Source organism: Mus caroli, unplaced genomic scaffold, assembly GCF_978045245.1.
Source record: "Mus caroli unplaced genomic scaffold, Mus_caroli_1 scaffold_18, whole genome shotgun sequence".
NCBI lineage: Eukaryota > Metazoa > Chordata > Mammalia > Rodentia > Muridae > Mus > Mus caroli.
In genome coordinates, this window is record NW_028227273.1 from 82107921 (window position 1) to 82127929 (window position 20009).

The window sequence follows — 20009 nt, forward strand, 5'->3', positions numbered from 1 at the left end:
CTCCATTGGGAGCCCTGTGATACATCCAATAGCTGACTGTGAACATCCACTCCTGTGTTTGCTAGGCCCCGGCATCGTCTCACAAGAGACAGCTATATTTGGGTCCTTTCAGCAAAATCTTGCTAGTGTATGGAATTAAGTGTTCTAATGGGCTAAGCAGATGGTTTGTAGCAGAGATAGAAGAGCTGAAGAAAGCAGAAGCAAAGAGGACACAGGTCATTTCACAGTTACGTTCCTTTTGAAGCATGAACACAGGACATAGCAATGACAAAGGCCCTAAGGACTATCCTAGCACGATGCAAAGTTCACTTTCTGAGACAGGATCTATTATGTAACCCTGACTGGTCCAAAGTTATATAGCCCAGACTGACCTCAGTTTTAGAGCTCTGTCTGATTCTGCACTCCCAGTACTGGGATGCACCATGATACCTGGATAAAAACATTTTTAATGACATGGGAAAATGTTTTCAGGCTCTGACACAAAGAGCTGATGAGTGCTTGAGGTGACAGACTAGCCAGGTGTCCTGATCTCGTCATTAAACAGCAGATACATATACTGAGAGTCTGAGGTTGGGTTGCAGCGTATGACAGAGTATACATTTAGCGTGCACAGGGTCCTGGGTTCAAGCCCAGCAGCTGCCAGTCCTATGAGAGAAGTTTAGTTTTACTTAAGAAGCCATGACATTTGGTTACAGCCATGTTCTGAGTTATCATGATGGGGAAAAAGTATGAATGATGCTGGTGAGCACACAGGAGCTCTTCACATCACCAGTGACAGAGGCCCAGCTCGGGTTACTTAGTAGGTAGGGTGCTTGCTAGGCATAGGCAAACTTCCTGGGTTTATTCTGCAGCACTGCATAACTAGGTGTGGTGGGGCATGGCTGTGGGTCAGTATTTAGGAGATAAAGACAGCAGACTCAGAAACCCAAGGTCGTCCTAGCTTACATAGCTGGATGTCAGCCTGAGACCCTGTCTCAACAACACTACTACTAACCAAGGACCTTTGCTTCCTAGGCGATCCCATCACACCATGGGGCAGGTGTTATCATAGGTTTGGAATATTGTATGTTCATGTCCTTTCACAGGTTGGAGAAAACACATGTGGTTCTATCGACACCTGTCAACAACATTCATTCTCAAATGTGTCTTCTGTCCTTAATGTCACTAACGTTTGTCTTCTATTCTTTAATGCAATCCTACACACGGATCAAGAAGGTCCCAGAGGTCCATGTGTAGAGAGCTTGGACCCCAACTTTCTGCTAGGGGGTTAGTAGAATCTTTAAGGGGTGAGACCCAGTTAGAAGGAAGTTAGGTCAGTGCCAGGGTTTTAGAATTGCTTCCCTGGGGAAGACATAAACTAGCTCTACTTCTCCGTATAAGACCACAAAGACAATACACGTATAATCCCACTGGAGTCCAACCTGGGGAACCAATGAGTTTGTTGGGCTTAGAGAGCATGGGTGAGTGTGGGAGACCCAAAAACAGTGTCAGTGGATGATGGCTTCCTCACGGAGGCATAGATGGGGCCCTCCTTCACTTACCTTTCTCCAGCCTGTGTAGTCTAACCCCGCCCCCGCCCCACACCCTGAGGCCTGGAGAACAGGTTCAGTTAAGGCAGAATGGTGAACAAATGGCTGCAAGGTACAGGAAGGAGTAGTTGAAGTTGCCGGTGAGGCTCCAGCGACCCTCTTTACCCCATCCTCCCCATCAGCCAGCAGGCCCACTAGTGATGCTGTCGTGCAAGCAGACACAGCTGTGATAAAACAGCAGGACAGGTTGTAAAGGAACTCAAACAGGAGCTGATGAGGTTTGGTCTTTTGCTATGTATTGTAATACTAAATACTGGCCTCTAAGGCCCGGTTACCCACAAGGAGAGAGAATTCCCTTAAAGACCCAAGTGACCTTGGCCTCTAAGTTATCCCTGATTGGTGAATAAAGATGCCTACACCATAGAGCTGGGCAGAATTGAGATAGGCAAGGGCTTGGAGTTCCTGAGTTTGGGTCTGAGGAGAAACATGACGGGGAGAGAGGGAAGACACCATGAGTGAGGTGAGTCATAAAGAAGGGTTGGCCAATTGCAGTTAAGAGCAGCCCAGATGAAACATGGTATAATTCCAGGATATTAATGGGGAAATAAATTCTAATAGCTTAGAGAGTCAATATCTGCGCAGCTCTAGTGCTGATTAATGCTTATTATAATAATAAAAGTAGTGTGGAATTGTTGCAGGAACGGAATGACCAAAGGCGGGGTAGAAGTCCCTGACTGAGATTAAATAATTTCTACAAGGAGCCTGGAGGCAGGAGCTGATGCAGAGGCCCTGGATGGGGTGCTGCTTGCTGGTTTGCTCAGCATGGCTTGCTCAGCCTGGTTTCTTACAAAACCCAGGACAACAAGCCTAGGGATGGCGCCACCCACAATGGTCCACCATCAATAACCACTTAAGAAAATGCCCTGCAGGTGTGCCTACAGCCCAACCTTAAGAAGCCATTTTCTTCGTTGATGTTCCCTTCTCAGACTTCAGCTTGTGTCAAGATGACATAAAGCGATCTTGCACACTCTGACTCCCAGCCATTTGGTTTTGTGTGAGCTTACAGCACTAGGCATGAATTCCCCCCGAGACACAACCTTAACACCAGTCAGAAAGTTGGTTGCACCATGAAACTTCATGCCACTATTGCCTGCCCTATCTTGCCTGGCACTTTCATAGTGTAGCATGCAGGGTCCACAGCTGAGTAGAACTTTGGACCACAACTCTCCCCAGCAGTCTTCAGACACCTTCCAGCACTCTAAACGCTAGTCAGCAGACAGGGAACACTTCTAGTTCAGTTCCAGCTTTATGTCTCCAAGTAAGTCTTACAACCAAAGTACATGGCATCTTCAGAAACTGGGCATTAGTATCTGACTTTGGCAAGTGTGGAGAGCCGTGCCGCGAGCAATCGCCATTATAAGGTGGTGCCGGCCTCCGCTGTGCCTAACTATTAAACAAGCCTTGTATGCAGGTGCGAGAGTAAACTCACGCCTAGTCACTGCCTATCTCGGGGCGTAGTAATGGGGTGATGGGAGAGCAACAAATCAGGAGCTGACACGCCACATCAGGTGCTGAAATGCCATGGCTGAGGGCTATATAAGCAACGCCATTTTCCGGGGTCGGGGTCTTCCCTCCTGAAGAAGCAATAAAGCTTTTTCCTGCAGAAGAATCCGGTTGTCCGAGTGTGTTCTTGCCGGCGAGAACGATAGCTTGGGACAGGCAAGCAACCAGCAGCAGTGGCAATAGCCTTTCTCAGTTTTGGAATATCTAGGACCTCCTAGGGTCAATAGCCCACATGGCTCTGGGAACATCTCTTTCCACCCACAATTGGTACCTTCACTCATGCTTTAACCAGGGTATTGACACATGTAGGCACAGGCTACTGCAGAACTTTCTTTTGGTCGCAGTGGGTATCATTACGCAGACATAAAGCTTCCTAGACTTTCCCCACTGTGTCTGACCCAGTGTGAACTGACTTCCATCCTTGCACCTTAGTCTCTCAAATGTTTCTAGATCTAGAAACCACTCAGAAGCATTAGTCTATCCATATAATGAAACATTGATTGATCGATTGATTGATTGACTGATATGAAGCTCTAGCTGTCCTAGAACACTCTAGGTAGACCAGGCTGACCTCAAGCTCAGAGATCTGCTTCCTGAGTTCTGGGATTAGAGGGGTTGACCTCCATGCCTAGATTACAGTGAAACATCCTTTTAACAGAGGATGTCACAAGTTCCAGGCCAGCCAGGGCTACACAGTAAAAACAAAAATTACTTTCCTCCATCTCATGTCCCTTCCGTTACACTTAGGGGTAGCCACTGTCAGTGTTGTCCCAATATCTTTGCACACAAAGACATCCCTGAGCACAAATGAGTAGCATACTTTATACAATAGTCCACACATTTTTTTCCTGCAAATAAATACTATAATCACTTAGCACTAGGACATAAATAACTTGCTTTCTTGCCTACTCGCTATCTAAACCAAACTGGCCTCAGAACTCATAAGAGGTTTACCTGTCTCTGCCTCCCACCTGTTAGGATAAAAGTGTACACTACCAGGCCTGGTTTATTACTAATTTGTAGTTTTTTATGACAGGATGTCATGTAGCCCAGGCCAGCCTTGAATGGGTCCTCTTTTCTCTCTCACCTGCTAAGTTACACACTATGACACACGCTGGAACGCCTTGAGGATTGTTTCCATATTAAAATAAGCTCCACAAACTAGCCTTTCCAGGGACAGCTCTAGAAAGGGAATTGCTGGCCAAAGGGAATGTCCATTATAATACTTATACATTCCCTTGAGTGCTTGGTTTAACTTCCTTTATCCATTTCTGCCAGTGCATTCCAGACTTCATATTCCCCAGTGGCATTCTAAATTACTCAATTTTCCTTGATTTGAGGTATAATCCCCAAATTGTGCTTTTGTTGTTGTTGTTGCTGTTTGTGTGTGTGTTTGTTTTTTGCCTGGCCTTGTTTTTTGTGTTTCGTTTTTTAAATTTTGTTTGAGACAGGGTTTATCTGAGTAGCCAGGGCTAAAGAACTAGTTATATAGACACGGCTGGCCTTGAACTCAAATCCTCCTGCCTCTGTCTCTGCCTCTTCCTTGCTGGGATCAAAGTCATTTGCCACCAAGGCCAGCTTCAGGTTCGGTTTTGGTAAGGAAGAGAGTCCCCTCTACTCTAAGAAGGTTGTTAGAATAAACCGGCAAAAGTTAAATCTGAGAAAAGCTGCACATATTTACTATACGTAGAAGGGGAAACCCACAGAAGATTACCATTCGTTTAATAACTTTCGCCCCAAGCCCTACCCCAAGGACTCAGTGGTGACCTTGAACTTCCCACCACCCCGCCTGGTTTACGGCAGTGCTGGAGATGGAACACAGCCAGGGCTTCCGGAGCAAACCTGGCAAGAGCGCTGCAGTCCGGGCCCTGCAGACCCTTCCCTATAAGGGGATGGTCCTCTTCAGCCTCCTTTTGGTAAACAAAGACTGACACTGGCACGAACTCAGGGGACCGGCCTTAGCGTCCCTTAGCGCGGTGTGGCCTACTGGGGTGTGGCTGCGAGCGGCCTGAAGGCAGTTGTGTTCTTCACGCGATCCGGTTTACAGCGGAGGGGATTCTGTCACCTTTCCTCTCCTCAGTAGTGGTAGTGGTGACAGGAAATGTAGCCAGGCCCTTCTCATTACCTCCGGCTCAACGGTCTCTGCATTCTGGCCCCCCGCCATGTCTGGGGCGTGGCCCTGAGCCTTTGCGGGTGTACAGGCTAAAGCTGCAGTATGCACGCTCCGGGGACTTACGTAACCTGTGCTTTTCACACGTGGGCAGCCACACTTCTGGAGACTGAGGCTCTTAGCTATTTATAACTGCCTCCCTCCTCTGCACTCGGTGACTCCATCCCAAGCCGGTCGCCGCCGGTTTGCAGGATCTCACCGTCTCTGTGCAGCCGCCCGCGGGGCAAAGGGACAAGCGAGGGGTGACAGGAGCCCGACCTGCCCACCACACCCCGCTGAGACCCCGGAAGCCTGCCCAGGACCCCCAGGCAGAGGAGTGTCACCCTCGCAGCCCCTGGCAACCGCCAGCCGTCCTGGCCGCCGGGCCCTTTTACGACGGCAGCCCCGCGGAGCGCACCGCCCCGAGGGCAGGCGGGGGGGTGTGTCGACCGCGGCAGCCAATCCCGGACGCGCTCTGCGGTCTAGCGCGTTCTCATTGGTGGAGCGCCGAGCGGTCGTAAGGCTTCTCCGAGTGTCGTGAGGCGGGCGCTGGGGTGAGAGCGCCGAGGGCCTCAGCCGAGTCGACAGCGGTGTCATCTGTCTAGGTAGCGGCTTCACCGCCAACTGCACGGCCATGGCTGGAGCGCTGGTGCGCAAAGCGGCGGACTATGTCCGGAGCAAGGACTTCCGGGACTATCTCATGAGGTGAGCGTCATGGTAGGCCGTGGGGGAGCGGCCCGCTGCGGGGAAAACCCTGCGGCGCCGTGCCGAGGTGGGAGAGCGGCGCACGGGTGGAACGCGCTCCTACCGGTGCCCGAGGGGACGGCGCTCCCGAGGGTACAGCAAGTGACCGAGGGGATGGCGCTCCTACCTGTGACTAGGAGGGCGAAAGGGACAGCGCTCACACCCGTGCCCGAAGGGACAGCAGGACTCAGTGGACGCAGCTCCCACCCGTGACCTAAGGGACCGCAGGTTACTGAGGGTACAGCGCTCTTGGTTAAGGCGACCTAGGGAATGGCAGGTGACAGGGAACAGCTCCAGCCCCGCGAACTGAAAGACATGGTGCGACTGGGGATTCCCGCCCCAACCTGTGCCGGAGGGGACGCCTCTCCCACCCATGCCCGAGGGGACAGCGCTCCCGGGCAGGACGACCTAGGGAATGGCTGGTGACGGGGAACAGAGCTCCAGTCCTTGACTGAAAGACGCGGTGTGACTGCAGGGACGCCGCTTCGGCTCGTGACCGACCGGGCGAACACCGCTCCTGGGCAGGCAGGCAGGATGCCCTTGCGTGGGTTGACGTGGGGACACTGGGTGCTACCATCCCCCTCCTCGTCTCCCGGCCCGGGACTTGGCGGGAGCGGTGCTGGAATGTGCCGGGATCCGGGTAATGGGAGCTAGAATTTGCAGCACAGAGGTCGTTTTGTTGTTGTTGTTTTGTTTTGTTTTTCCGTTTGACGGTGCTTGGGGGAGGGGGACCGGACGGTCATGTGTCGCAGCCACGCAGTGCGTCTGAGAAGAGGCATTTACTTGCAAGGTGTGTGTCCCGAGGGCTTGACATTGAGAGGTTGAAAAAGCACTTTCCAGAATTCATTTTCAGTTATAATTTCCTGGTGCCTGATTCTATTTTAAGGATCTCACAAAATTTAGAAACCGATTACAATATTTCCAAGCATAGTTTTATTTTCTGGTGATTTTAAAGTTAGATAGTGGAGGGCTGCTTTTTTTCAGTAGTCAATACCAAGCCTGCCAGTGGTGGCATACGCCTTTAATCCCAGCACCAGGGAGACAAGCTGGAGGATCTCTTGAGTTCAAGGCCAGCCAGTCTACTGTAGTTAATAGTAAATACTTAGTGCCTTGAGTTTCTACAACTGTCTTACTCATCAGTCTTCACCGTCTTTTTTTTTAATTTTTAATATTTTTATTACATATTTTCCTCAATTACATTTCCAATGCTATCCCAAAAGTCCCCCATAGCGCCCCCCACTTCCCTACCCACCCATTCCCATTCTTTTGGCCCTGGCATTCCCCTATATTGGGGCATATAAAGTTTGCAAGTCCAGTGGGCCTCTCTTTCCAGTGATGGCCGACTAGGCCATCTTTCGATACATATGCAGCTAGAGACAAGAGCTCCGGGGTTCTGGTTAGTACATCATGTTGTTCCAACAATAGGGTTGCAGATCCCTTTAGCTCCTTGGGTACTTTCTCTAGCTTCTCCATTGGGAGCCCTGTGATACATCCAATAGCTGACTGTGAGGATCCACTCCTGTGTTTGCTAGGCCCCGGCATCGTCTCACAAGAGACAGCTATATTTGGGTCCTTTCAGCAAAATCTTGCTAGTGTATGCAATGGTGTCAGTGTTTAGAAGCTGCTTATGGGATGGATCCCTGGATACGGCAGTCTCTAAATGGTCCATCCTTTCATCACAGCTATGAACTTTGTCTCTGTAACTCCTTCCCTGGGTGTTTTGTTCCCAATTCTAAGAAGGGGCACAGTGTCCACACTTTGGTCTTCATTCTTCTTGAGTTTCATGCGTTTAGCAAATTGTATCTTATATCTTGGGTATCCTAAGTTTTGGGCTAATATCCACTTATCAGTGAATACATATTGTGTGAGTTCTTTTGTGATTGTGTTACTTCACTCAAGATGATGCCCTCCAGGTCCATCCATTTGGCTAGGAATTTCATAAATTCATTCTTTTTAATAGCTGAGTAGTACTCCATTGTGTAAATGTACCATAATTTCTGTATCCATTCCTCTGTTGAGGGACATCTGGGTTCTTTCCAGCTTCTGGCTATTATAAATAAGTCTTCACCGTCTTGATTAATGTCTTTTCCTTTGCGAGGTGCTTCTGTTTCCCTGGGACCTGCCTTCATGCCTGGGCTCAATTAGTTGAACACCTTCAACCCCCAGAGCACCATGCTGCTGCACTTGGTTTTTGATAAGACTTTCGGATCAAGAACTTTCTAGATTTCTAGGTCTGTTTTCTTAATAGTCCCCCCCCCCGTTTTTTTTTGTTTAATATTGAGTCTCAAACTCAGGTCCTGTGCCTTAAAAGGCCTACAAAGTTATACCCTCAGCCCTCAACTCTTTTTTTTTTTTTAATTTTATGTATTTGATGTGAACCTGAGTATATGTACCTTTTTTTAAATTTTATGTATTTGATGTGAACCTGAGTATATGTACCTATGGAGGTCAGATCAGGCATCCTGGAACAAGCATGCAGACAGTTGAGAGCCCTCATGTAGGTCTGGCAATGAAAACCAGGTCTTTTGTAAGAACAGTAGCGCCATTACTTGCTGAGCCACCTCTCCAAACCCCCCCCCCCTTTCTTTTTCAAGACAGGGTTTCTCTGTGTAGCCCTGGCTTTCCTGGAACTCACACTTTGTAGACCAGGCTGGCCTCGAACTCAGAAATTCTCCTGCCTCTGACTCCCAAGTTGCTGGGGCTAAAGGCGTGCGCCACCACTGCCTGACTCCAACCACTTTCTTAGTTTTACTTTTGGGTGTTTTGTTTTAAAGATTTATTTTTCTTATGTATATGAGTACAATGAAGCTGTCTTCAGACACACTAGAAGAGGGCATCGGATCCCATTACAGATGGTTGTAAAGCACCATGTGGTTGCTGGGAATTGAACTCAGAACCTTTGGCAGAGCAGTCAGTGCTCTTAACCACTGAACCATCGCTCCAGCCCTGTTTTGTTTTTGAGACAGGATCTCTACATATCTCTGCGTGTCTTGGAACTTACTAGACCAGGCTGGGCTTGAATTCACAAAGATCTTCCTGCCTCTGCCTCTGCCTCCTGAGTGCTGGGATTAAAGGTGTACACCACCACATCTGGCTTTTCAAAGTCTTCTTTAAAAAAACTATTTCCTGTTGGGCGGTGGTGGCACACGCCTTTAATCCCAGCACTTGGGAGGCAGAGGCAGGCGGATTTCTGAGTTCAAGGCCAGCCTGGTCTACAAAGTGAGTTCCAGGACAGCCAGGGCTATACAGAGAAACCCTGTCTTGAAAAACCAAAAACAAAACAAAAAAAACCAAACCTATTTCCTTATGTACCTTACCGACAGAAAGTTTATATTTAGAGCAGAGGTAACTGACTGTACGTACACACACACACACACACACACACACACACACACACACACACACATATTCTCCTTTCTCTGTCTGTCTGTCTGTCTCTCTCTCTCTCTCTCTCTCTCTCTCTCTAAAAGGAGTGCTTCCTAAACATGGAATATTAGAGTTGGGGGTAACCTAGCACTTTTCCTGCCACATGACCAATTAGATGATATTTAGACCAATTAGAAAACCTGAGGTCTTTTCAACGCTCAACTTGTTCAAGGCCAAAACGGAGTTGTTGGCTTAGGACTGATGTGCAGAAGAATGAAGCACAGAATGGTTTGAAAGACTTGCAGGGTTGGGTACTTCTGGAGTACCTTTTGGGGAGGTAGAGACTGGGTGGGGATGAGACAAATTCTCATTGTGTGGCCACAGTGGGCCTGGAATTTGCTCTACAGATCAAGATGACCTTGAACTCACAGAGAGCACCCAAGTGCTGGGTATAGTGTGTGCTGCCACACCCAGCCTGGGCTCATCCGGCATTAGGAAATAAAATAAGCTTAGGAAATCCCTTAAGCCAGCTAATCACTAATGTGATTTAATTGAGACACAAGCTTCTTCCATGGTTGTTGTCCTTTATCATTCTACGTCATCAAACTTCTAACTGAACAATAGAATCAGCTCTTGATTAAGTTAGTAGTGTTTACTGTGGTTCTCAGTGTGGAATGAATAGTAATGGGCAGTTGGTGACTTGTTACAAGATAGATGGACTCAAAGGGAATGTGTAGAGATATTCCCTAGCACTATTTTTTTCACATCATATAAGATCTGACTAATTCAGTTTTAAAAAAAGATAGCCATACATACTAGAAGAAAGCAGCAAAACTTAAAGATGATATGTCTATGTTAACAATCCAAAAGGACCGAAGATTTTATGCAACAAATGATATTAGTAAGGTCCTGGGTCAATTGCTTTCCTCCATACTTTCAACTAGTAAATGCAATTTGAAATTAAAATACAGTGCCATTTACATTATCACATTCAAAGGCTGGAGTCTGATGAATCCAGGGCCTTGCGCATGTTACACATGCATTCTACCACTAAGCTACATACCTGTCCCTAAATGAAATAGATGTAGATAAAAATCTAGCAAAATGGTATGTAAGAGCTATCTTAAAAAAACAAAAAACAAAAAAACCTGTAAAAGATATTAAAGGTACCAAATGGAGAGGAGCTACTCTATGTCCAGGAATAGAAAGACTGTATTTTCAAGATGACCATTCTTCCTAGCTTAACTTAGAGAATCAGTGCAGTACCAGTCAAAATGCCAGCAAAATTTAATTTGCAGCTATCAGTAAATGGATTCTGGGCTTAATATAGAATTTGATGCCCAGCAACACAAACACAAAAAAAGATAAGAGTAAATTGATAAGATAGACATATGGAGAGTAGAAGACTCGATATATTCAGTACAGCATTGTGGAAGAACAAGGTTGGAAGGCTGACAGTATCCAGTTTTGCAGTTTACTGTAAAGCTACAGTAATGAAGCCTGTGCTCCTAGCACTGGAGTAGACAAACAGATCAGTGGTACAGAACAGACGGGTCATAAGTAAACACACATAAGTGCTGTCAACTGAACATCGGCCAAGGATAACCGTCAACAATGGCATTGAGCGACTGGCCATCCACGTTAAACAAAACATTTAGGCATAGCCTATGTCTTTAACAAAAATTTACTCAATTTACATTTATAGATTAAAACATGAAGTGCAAACTATAGAATATGGGAGAAAATCTCAAGTATCTGGGTTTTGCAGTGACTTTTTAGATAGAATGCCAAAGGCATCATCCATGAATGAAAGAACGGGTGGAGCAGCCTTCATTAGACTCAAATGTTCAGCTGGACGTGTGGCTCATGCCTGTAAATGCCATACTCAGGATGCTGAGAACCCCAGGTGAGCCTGGGCTACACGAGGAGACTTTGTCTCAGAAGACAATTTTTATTTTTTATTTTTTTTATTTATTTATTTTTTTTTTTTTTTTTGGTTTTTCGAGACAGGGTTTCTCTGTATAGCCCTGGCTGTCCTGGAACTCACTTTGTAGACCAGGCTGGCCTCGAACTCAGAAATCCGCCTGCCTCTGCCTCCCGAGTGCTGGGATTAAAGGCGTGCGCCACCACGCCCGGCAGAAGACAATTTTTAAAAATCCCCTATGTGAAATAGAAAATAGAAGCCACAGAACTAAAAACGTATTTGAAAAAGATGACTAATAAAAGACTGTTAGATATGGAGTTCCTAAGACAACTAAATTGAAATGGGCTAAATGTTTTAACAGATACCACATAATTGCAGATATCCTGCAATTAAAAGCAGTTTTTACCTTATCTTATGAGAAGCTAGAGGAGGGAACTGATGGAGAAAATATCTCAAAAGAGGGGATTGGCCTGGACCCCTGTAACTGCAACACTGGGGCAGTGGAGACAGGCAGATTTCTGGGGTTTGCTGGCCAGTGTGCCTAGTCTACTTTGCAATCTCCATGCCAATGCAAACAAACAAACAAACAAACAAACAGAGACCAAGATGGGAGGAGAGCACCTCAGGAATGACAGTTGAGGTTGTCTTCTGTCTTGCACATATGTGCACATAAATATGCACACACAGTTTTGCATGCATCCTCTTTGCTGTCTTAAACCTGAGGTCAGATTCCTGCCCAGCTCTGCAAGTAAACATGTTAATTATTCAGGGAGTGTCAGTCTAAAACTGGTAATACTGAGCCGATTTATCCTAAAGTGACCTGATCTTTCTTCTTCCCCTGTGAAGTTTGAGGACACCAAGATCAGGATAACTAAGATATTTTCAAAAATCCAGGAACTTCAAAAATGAGACTTGTCAACAGCTCACCCAATGGTGGAACTGAGGCTGCCCCTCAAGTGAGAGAAATTACTTCATGGCCAGAGCTAAACATCACCACCACCACCACCCCCATGCCACAGTTATTTTCCACAGCAAGACCACATAGAACCAGACCAGAGAAAATGATCAACCAGAACACAACTGAACACCTGTGATTGCTATGCATACACCTTGTCCCTGCCTTTATTCCTTTGCCAATAGAACCTTCAAGCTCTTAGAATGCTAGGCCCCCTGTTCCTCCTGTTCAGCCATATGGAATAAAGTGCTTCATGCTACATCTTTGGTCGGACTTTTGGAGCTGTAAGTTACTGGTTGATACAGGAGGGCTCAGGCCACTGTGGGCAGTGCCACTCCTGGGCACATGGTCCTAGGTTGTGTAAGAAATGAGCAAGCCATGGAGGGCAGCCAGTAACCAGTGTTCCTGTGGTTCTGCTTCAGTTTCTGCCTCCAGGTTCCTGTCAGAGGTTTGCTCTGACTTCCCTTCATGCTGGATTGTAGGCCATAATATGGAATAAACTCCTCTCCAAGTTGTTTCTGGCTATGCTCTTTGTCATAGCAACAGAAAACAAACTAGGGTGGATTCCAGTTGGGTGACATTCTGGCAAAGGCAAAATTACAGAGGCAGGAAAGGGCTTAGGAGTCGGGCAAAAGAAGGAAGAAAAGGCAGAGGGCAGAAGAACGACTGATGACCTTGTCTGATAGAGCGTCCAAATCCAGAGAACAATTTCTCATCAATGGCAGTTGGAGTTCACTGTGTCAACTCAAGAAAGCAATGCAGTTTTTTTTTTCATATTCCAGTGAAGGAAAGCAGATAATCAAATAAAGGGAAAATCAAACATATTTTCCACTTGATTTTCATTACTGCTGTAAGTTGTATAGTTAGGAAGAAACTAGCCATGCTTGCCACTATACCACAAATGTCAAGTTGTAATCTGTATGTTACTTATAAATTTATCCTTGTTTGGAGCATGCACTGTTACATAATGGCAGGAAGCACAAATATGTTTTTTATATAGATAAAACACAAAGCATATATAAGCCGGGCGTGGTGTCGCACGCCTTTAATCCTAGCACTTGGGAGGCAGAGACAGGTGGATTTCTGAGTTTGAGGTCAGCCTTGTCTACAAAGTGAGTTCCAGGACAGCCAGGACTACACAAAGAAATCCTGTCTCTTACAGAGACAAAGTTTGGAGCTGTGATGAAAGGATGGACCATCTAGAGACTGCCGTATCCAGGGATCCATCCCATAATCAGCTTCCAAACGCTGACACCATTGCATACACTAGCAAGATTTTGCTGAAAGGACCCAAATATAGCTGTTTCTTGTGAGACTATGCCGGGGCCTAGCAAACACAGGAGTGGATGCTCACAGTCAGCTATTGGATGTATCACAGGGCTCCCAATGGAGAAGCTAGAGAAAGTACCCAAGGAGCTAAAGGGATCTGCAACCCTATTGTTGGAACAACATGATGTACTAACCAGAACCCCGGAGCTCTTGTCTCTAGCTGCATATGTATCGAAAGATGGCCTAGTCGGCCATCACTGGAAAGAGAGGCCCATTGGACTTGCAAACTTTATATGCCCCAATATAGGGGAATGCCAGGGCCAAAAGAATGGGAATGGGTGGGTAGGGAAGTGGGGGGCGGTATGGGGGACTCTTGGGATAGCATTGGAAATGTAATTGAGGAAAATATGTAATAAAAAATATTAAAAAAAAAAAAAAAGAAATCCTGTCTCGAAAAACCACCAAAAAACAAAAACAAAAACCAAACCCACAAAGTAAATGTGCCTAAAGCATGGAACATTAGCCTATACTCTTTAAATTGTTTTGTTATATATGGACCTGAAAGAGTGTATACTAAATGTGCGGGTGCCTGTAGAGTCCAGAAGAATATTAGATTACCTGGAACTAGAACTACAGAGAGTTAGTTATGAGCTGCCCAAACAAACTCTGCTTTCTAGAAGAATAGCTGAGCCATCTCTCTAGCCCTCACTTTTCAGATTTTGTTTTGTTTTGTTTATGTGTATAGTTGTGAGCCTTCATAAGTAGATCTTTGTACCACCTGCACGCAGGTGCCCACATGAGACCACAAGAAGGCATAGGATCCTTTGGAACTGGAGTTATAGATAGTTGTAAGCCTGCATCTCGATACTGGGAACTGAACCTAGGTCCTCTGTAAAAGCAGTAGATGTTCCTAACTAAGTGACCTCTCCTTTAGCCCTACAAAACTTTTGTTTTCATTTTTTTTTAAGGCAGGTGGTGGTGGCGCATACCTTTAATCCCAGCACTCAGGAGGCAGAGGCAGGCAAATCTCTGAGTTGGAGGCCAGCCTGGTCTATAGTGCAAGTTCTAGAACAGCCAGAGTTACAAAGAGAAACCTGGTCTCTCAGAAAATAAAATAAAATAAATGGGTTTTGTGTTTATTTTTTAAAGATAGGAAAATTCAACATTCAGGAAATATCACTATTGCTTCATGCATCCACTGATTGATTTAATAATTACTTTGCACACCAGGTGCCATTTTAGGTATTTCAGTTGTAAGAAAAATAGACCTTTGATGAGACTAACTTTATGTGACAGTGAACGTTCATTCCTGTTAAAGTTCAGCAGTGTCTCCAAGGCTGTGCTGACACACTGGCCTGCACGTGAACGGTGGCAAGTCCAAACTGAGATGTTCATTAAGTGTGAACCACACTAGCTTCAAATAATGAGTACAAAAGTATGTAAATAACTAATTGGTAATTTTAGCAATGACATGTTCATATTAAAGTGTTGCTTACATACTAGGATAACTTTAAGAATTTGTATCCCTCACACACATTCTCACTCCAGGTCTCACTATATAGTTAAAGTCTCAAACTTGCTTTGTATCCTTAAATAATCTCTAACTGACAATCCTCCTGCTGGAACCTCCCGAGTGCTAAAATTATAGATGTGCATCCTGAACTCTGCTCTTTACTTAAGATGACTTGCAGAAAAATTAATTACATATTTATCCCAAGTGTTTATTCACTTTGTATTTTTTAGGCAGCTCAGATCTAAAGATGAAGCATATTTTCATAGGATAAGTTGATTTCACCTGTTATTACATATGATTCCCTTATAAAACTGTAGTGTGAGGAGGTTCATGTGTCATAGCACACTTGAGAAGGTCAGAGAGCAACGTGGGATTCAGTTCTCTTCTTGGAATATGTGGGTCTCGGGAATCAAAGGCAGCTTGTTAGGCTTGGTGTGGGCACCCTTACCCACTGGGCCATCTGGTTTATCCTCAGACAGAAACAAACTGTGACTACAACAACTTAAATGCATGTGAGTTTGAAATGAACCAGAACCATTTGAAAGTATCTGATTCTTTTTCTTTTTGTTTTATTCCCTCCATGTCTCCTCTGTCTGAACCTTGGTGACTCCACAAAATAGTACGGTAAGAAAATTGTAGCCACTCTGGGCACTGTGGACTCTGCTTTCATAGAGTTAGAGATGACTCCCACGGTAGATGGTAAGCTGTAGGTGAAGCACATCTCCGGGCCCTGCCCCTGTGGACCACACTCTCCTGTGTTTAGAAAGGAGCCTGCACTCCTTCCTTAACAATAGTCACCTCAGAACGTGGCAGCCAGGCGGAGAGAGAGGAGCAGACTGAGTGGTTCTTCTGGCAGGGAACTTGTCCCATGCTGGCAGGGAACTTGTCCCATGCTGGCAGGGAACTTGTCCCATGGCTTTCCAAATAGAGAGAGAGACCTCATACCATGCTGCTTGCTTCTGTTTCAACTCTTTATACCTACAATGAAAATGCCAAAGTAAAAACATTTTTTCATGTAATTGATAAATACTAATCACAAAAAACCCTTATTTTTCTATAAATTGATTCAATCTCTGACAGTCTAGACCAGAAACATTTTAGATTAGGGAAGAGAGAATTAAAATTTGTACCATATAGAAAATATGCATTACAGGGCTGGAGAGATAGCTCAGAGGGTAAGAGCACTGGCTGCTCTTCCAGGGGTTCCAAGTTCAGTTCCCAGCAACCACATGGTTGCCTTACAACTAGGATCCGATGGATACCCTCTTCTGGCATGCAGTTGTACATGCAGATAGAGTACTCATGCATGAAATAAATCTGATAAAGGAAAGAAAGAAAGAAAGAAAGAAAGAAAGAAAGAAAGAAAGAAAGAAAGAAAGAAAGAAAGGAAGGAAGGAAGGAAGGAAGGAAGGAAGGAAGGAAGGAAGGAAGGAAGAAAGAAAGGATGCATTATAAGCTTTCTTTTTTGAAATAGTTTCTGCCTCATGTGTGTTTGTTGATAACAGACTGACTATGTAGACCAGGTTGATTTATTATTTATCTGTTTGTTTATCCAGTCAGTCATTTGAGACAGGGTTGGTCTTGACTGGTCTGGACCTCTAACTGACATCCCCCCTCCACTTGCCTCTACCTCCCAAAGCCACAACTAAGTGTGCATGGCCATACCTGGCTCATTATCTTGAATTCACCATCTTTCTGCTGTAGGTGCCAGAGTGCTTGGATTTAGAGGCACATACCATCACACCTAGCACCCTTTGTGTTTTTATGGAGTGTGTTTAAATGTAGCTCCATGATAAAAGTTCTCTGTGTGTTTCTTAGCTTTCAGAATTCCAACTAAATAATCATGTAATTGAAAACTTATTATTTTTAAATTTGCCATCATTTAAGTAGAAACCCTTCAGGCTTCCAGGTGGCTTGAGAGCTATGCCATTGTCTGCCCTTCCTTTGGCATAAGTCAGGTTATACCTGGTGGTGGGTAGTCAGGGCTGCTAAGCCCCCTTAGAGCACCTCCACAGGTTTTGTTACAGACTTCACCATCTGTGCATGGTAAAGTGGACATCAAGACCAGCATACAGTGCGGAGTTGTGGAAAGACTAACAGCAGAGATAGAAATAGACCAGTGGAGAAAGGAAGGAGGGAAGTTGGGCAGAGCTTGCTGTGCATGAACCTCAGAACTTACGTTTAATTTAAGCATGCTAGATTACCTTTCAGCATAGCTTCATATCACACTAAATGTAGCCCTAAATTAATTTTCTTGTATTGCCCTTTTTCCTACTTCCTGCAGGATTATTAAGACTGTAAATGTACTTCACAGTCTGTATCCATCATAATCTATGGCAGCAGGGAGGCCAGTGAAGGACAGTCTATTTAGTGTGTTCAAAGTCTATGCAAACAATTTTAATTCTGTTGAAAAAACCCACTGGTTTAATACATTTTCCCTCCGAAATGAAAATAAATTAGACATTGCTATTAAATGGCTTAATTTTGTTTACTTTAGATGTGGATAGTTTTAGAACAGATAATTATCTACTTTTTAAAAAAAATATTTACTTCAAAAGTATTTTCAAACAGTCTTAATTTCTTAGTGTGTGGGACCCTGGCTGCAGATTTCCAAGTTCATGTATAGGCTAAAATATAATTCTTTACTTGGACTGTAGAGATGGCTCAGCACTTAAAAACAAGTGTTATTCTTGCATAGGACCTGAGTTTGGTTCCCAGTGTCCATGGTGTGTAGCCCACAACCACTTATAACTAGTTTCCAGGGTGTCTGATGCCCTCTTCTGAACTCCGGGGCACATGTGCTTAGCTCTATAGATACTCCCTCCCCCCTCCCCACAAATACATATGCACAAAATTTTTAAAACATCTTTCAAGTCAAGCATGGTGGTGTGTGTCTTTAATCCCAGCAGGAGCAGGGAGATCTCTGTGAGTTGGCGCTAGCCCAGTCTACATAGTTAAGTTCTAGACTATCCAGTGCTACATAATGAGACCATGTCTCAAATAATAAAATCAAGCCACATCATGTTGGTGTAGCATGCCTTTGATCCCAACACTTCAGAGGCCAAGGCAGGTGGATTTCTGAGTTTGCGACCAGTCTGGTTTATAGACTGAGTTGCAGAACAGCTAGGGCTACACAGAGAAACCCTGGCTCTTGAAAAAGAAAACAACAACAATAAAAAAATTAATCAATCTTTAAAAGTGTATCCTTTAAAAATATATATTATTTCCTTAGACAAAGTGTCGAGGACTGTGAGATGACTCAGTGTTTAGAGCACTGTTTGCTCTTCCCGTGGTGCTGAGTTCATTTCCCAGCAACTACATGGTGGCTCACAACCATCTATAATGGGATCTGATGCCCTCTTCTGGCATGCAGGCATGTATTCAGGTAGAGCATTCATATGTATAAAATAAATAAATAAAATCTTAATTAAAAAAAGGAAAGAAAAAGGTGTCCAATTTTAGCTCTGCATTTTACTAATAATAATGAAAATTTGGGGAAAAGCATTTTGATAGATAGAAACATTATAGACAGTTATAACAAGGTTAGAATTATGTAAGAATAGATGATGTAAGAAGTTGGTATCATTTTTCAACTCTCTAAGTGGGTAAATGAGAGACTGCTGATTTATAATGTGGAAAATAGTAAGGAGCTTGAATAAACAGCTGATCCTTCTTAGCTCTGGGCTCACCCTAAAAGAACTGGCTCACAGGGAAATGTGAGCAACCGTGACCTGTAAGACATGAGGGTGAGGATTTCTTTCACACGTCTGTGTTATTTAAAGTGGTGGGATGCAGATGTTTCTGGTTTCTGTCTAACTTCCCCACCCTTCTTCCCCTCTCCTTACTGCAGCACTTCTGGGGCCCAGTTGCCAACTGGGGTCTCCCCATTGCTGCTATCAATGACATGAAGAAATCTCCAGAGATTATCAGTGGACGGATGACTTTCGGTAAGAACACGTTAAGGAACGGGGGGCATTGCACATGGCAGCTCCTGCATACAACTCAGCCCTGTTAAGGCTGCTAAGGGGTGCAGAGGTGGGGAAGGAAGGTTCTTCTTCACTGTGGCATTGGATGTATTGACTGTTGTTTCCTTTGGCCTGTAGTCTAGAGAGTCATGTTGTTTGTTTTGATGGTTTTTCAGCCCTCTGTTGCTATTCTCTGACATTCATGAGATTTGCCTACAAGGTACAACCTCGGAACTGGCTTTTGTTTGCATGCCATGTAACAAACGAAGTAGCTCAGCTCATTCAGGGAGGACGACTTATCAACTACGAGTAAGCACATTTTAATGTATTGTTTTGAGGAATTGGTGAAAAAACTCAATTTAAAAAAAAAAAACATATTGTACCACTGTTACAAAACCATGTTAAGAAACTTGTCTTCTAAAGCTATGCAGAGCCTCTGAGACTGGCGGTAGACTTTGTTTCTCACTGAAATTGTCTCCAATTATTTCCAGGATGAGTAAGCGGCCATCTGCGTAGCGGTACAAGAACCAGCTCTTGAAAGAGACAGTGCTCCAGCCACTGCTGCAGCCACAGATCATGTCAGCATGAATAGTCATGCTGAGGGGAAAACACAGAATGCTATCTTTAATGACCATGCCAACATTATTGAATAGCCGAGAGTCCCTAAACCAACTCTCTGCTGCCTTATCAATGCTAAACTTTATTTGTCTTCATCAAGAGTAGTTCAAAATATGCAACTAATTTAATAATTTTGAATGATGGTTTTATCTATAGCAATCTGTAGTAATATGTATATTATCTATTGGGATTTGTGTAATAAAAAATCTAAGGGAACAAAATTTTATAACTACAAGCACTTAAGTACTCAAAATTCTTGACTTTTTCTTTAATGACAATAGCAAACCCTCAGTTGGTCACATGTCTACACATAATTTCCAGTGATAACAAGTATCAGTGTTTTCCATATGTAACTCAGATCTGTAACTTAATGGCAATAAATGGTTTAAATATTTGCTATTTGAGTGTGACTAT

At 44.5% G+C, this 20009-nt stretch overlaps 1 protein-coding gene across 2 annotated transcripts; it reads left to right on the forward strand.

The window, feature by feature from the left end:
• The first annotated feature begins 5759 nt into the window (after positions 1–5759).
• Positions 5760–19994, forward strand: Mpc1 (mitochondrial pyruvate carrier 1). 2 transcript variants are annotated; one of them, XM_021149726.3, is made up of 5 exons: positions 5760–5946; positions 15633–15636; positions 18863–18959; positions 19154–19286; positions 19469–19994. In XM_021149726.3, the coding sequence occupies exons 1-5, from the start codon at positions 5876–5878 to the stop codon at positions 19491–19493; spliced, it is 330 nt and encodes a 109-aa protein (XP_021005385.1). In that variant the 5' UTR covers positions 5760–5875; the 3' UTR covers positions 19494–19994. The 2 variants fall into 2 exon arrangements, with proteins under 2 accessions (XP_021005385.1, XP_029327113.1); XM_029471253.2 differs by lacking the exons at positions 5760–5946; positions 15633–15636 and adding an exon at positions 15690–15711.
• Positions 19995–20009: the final 15 nt, after the last annotated feature.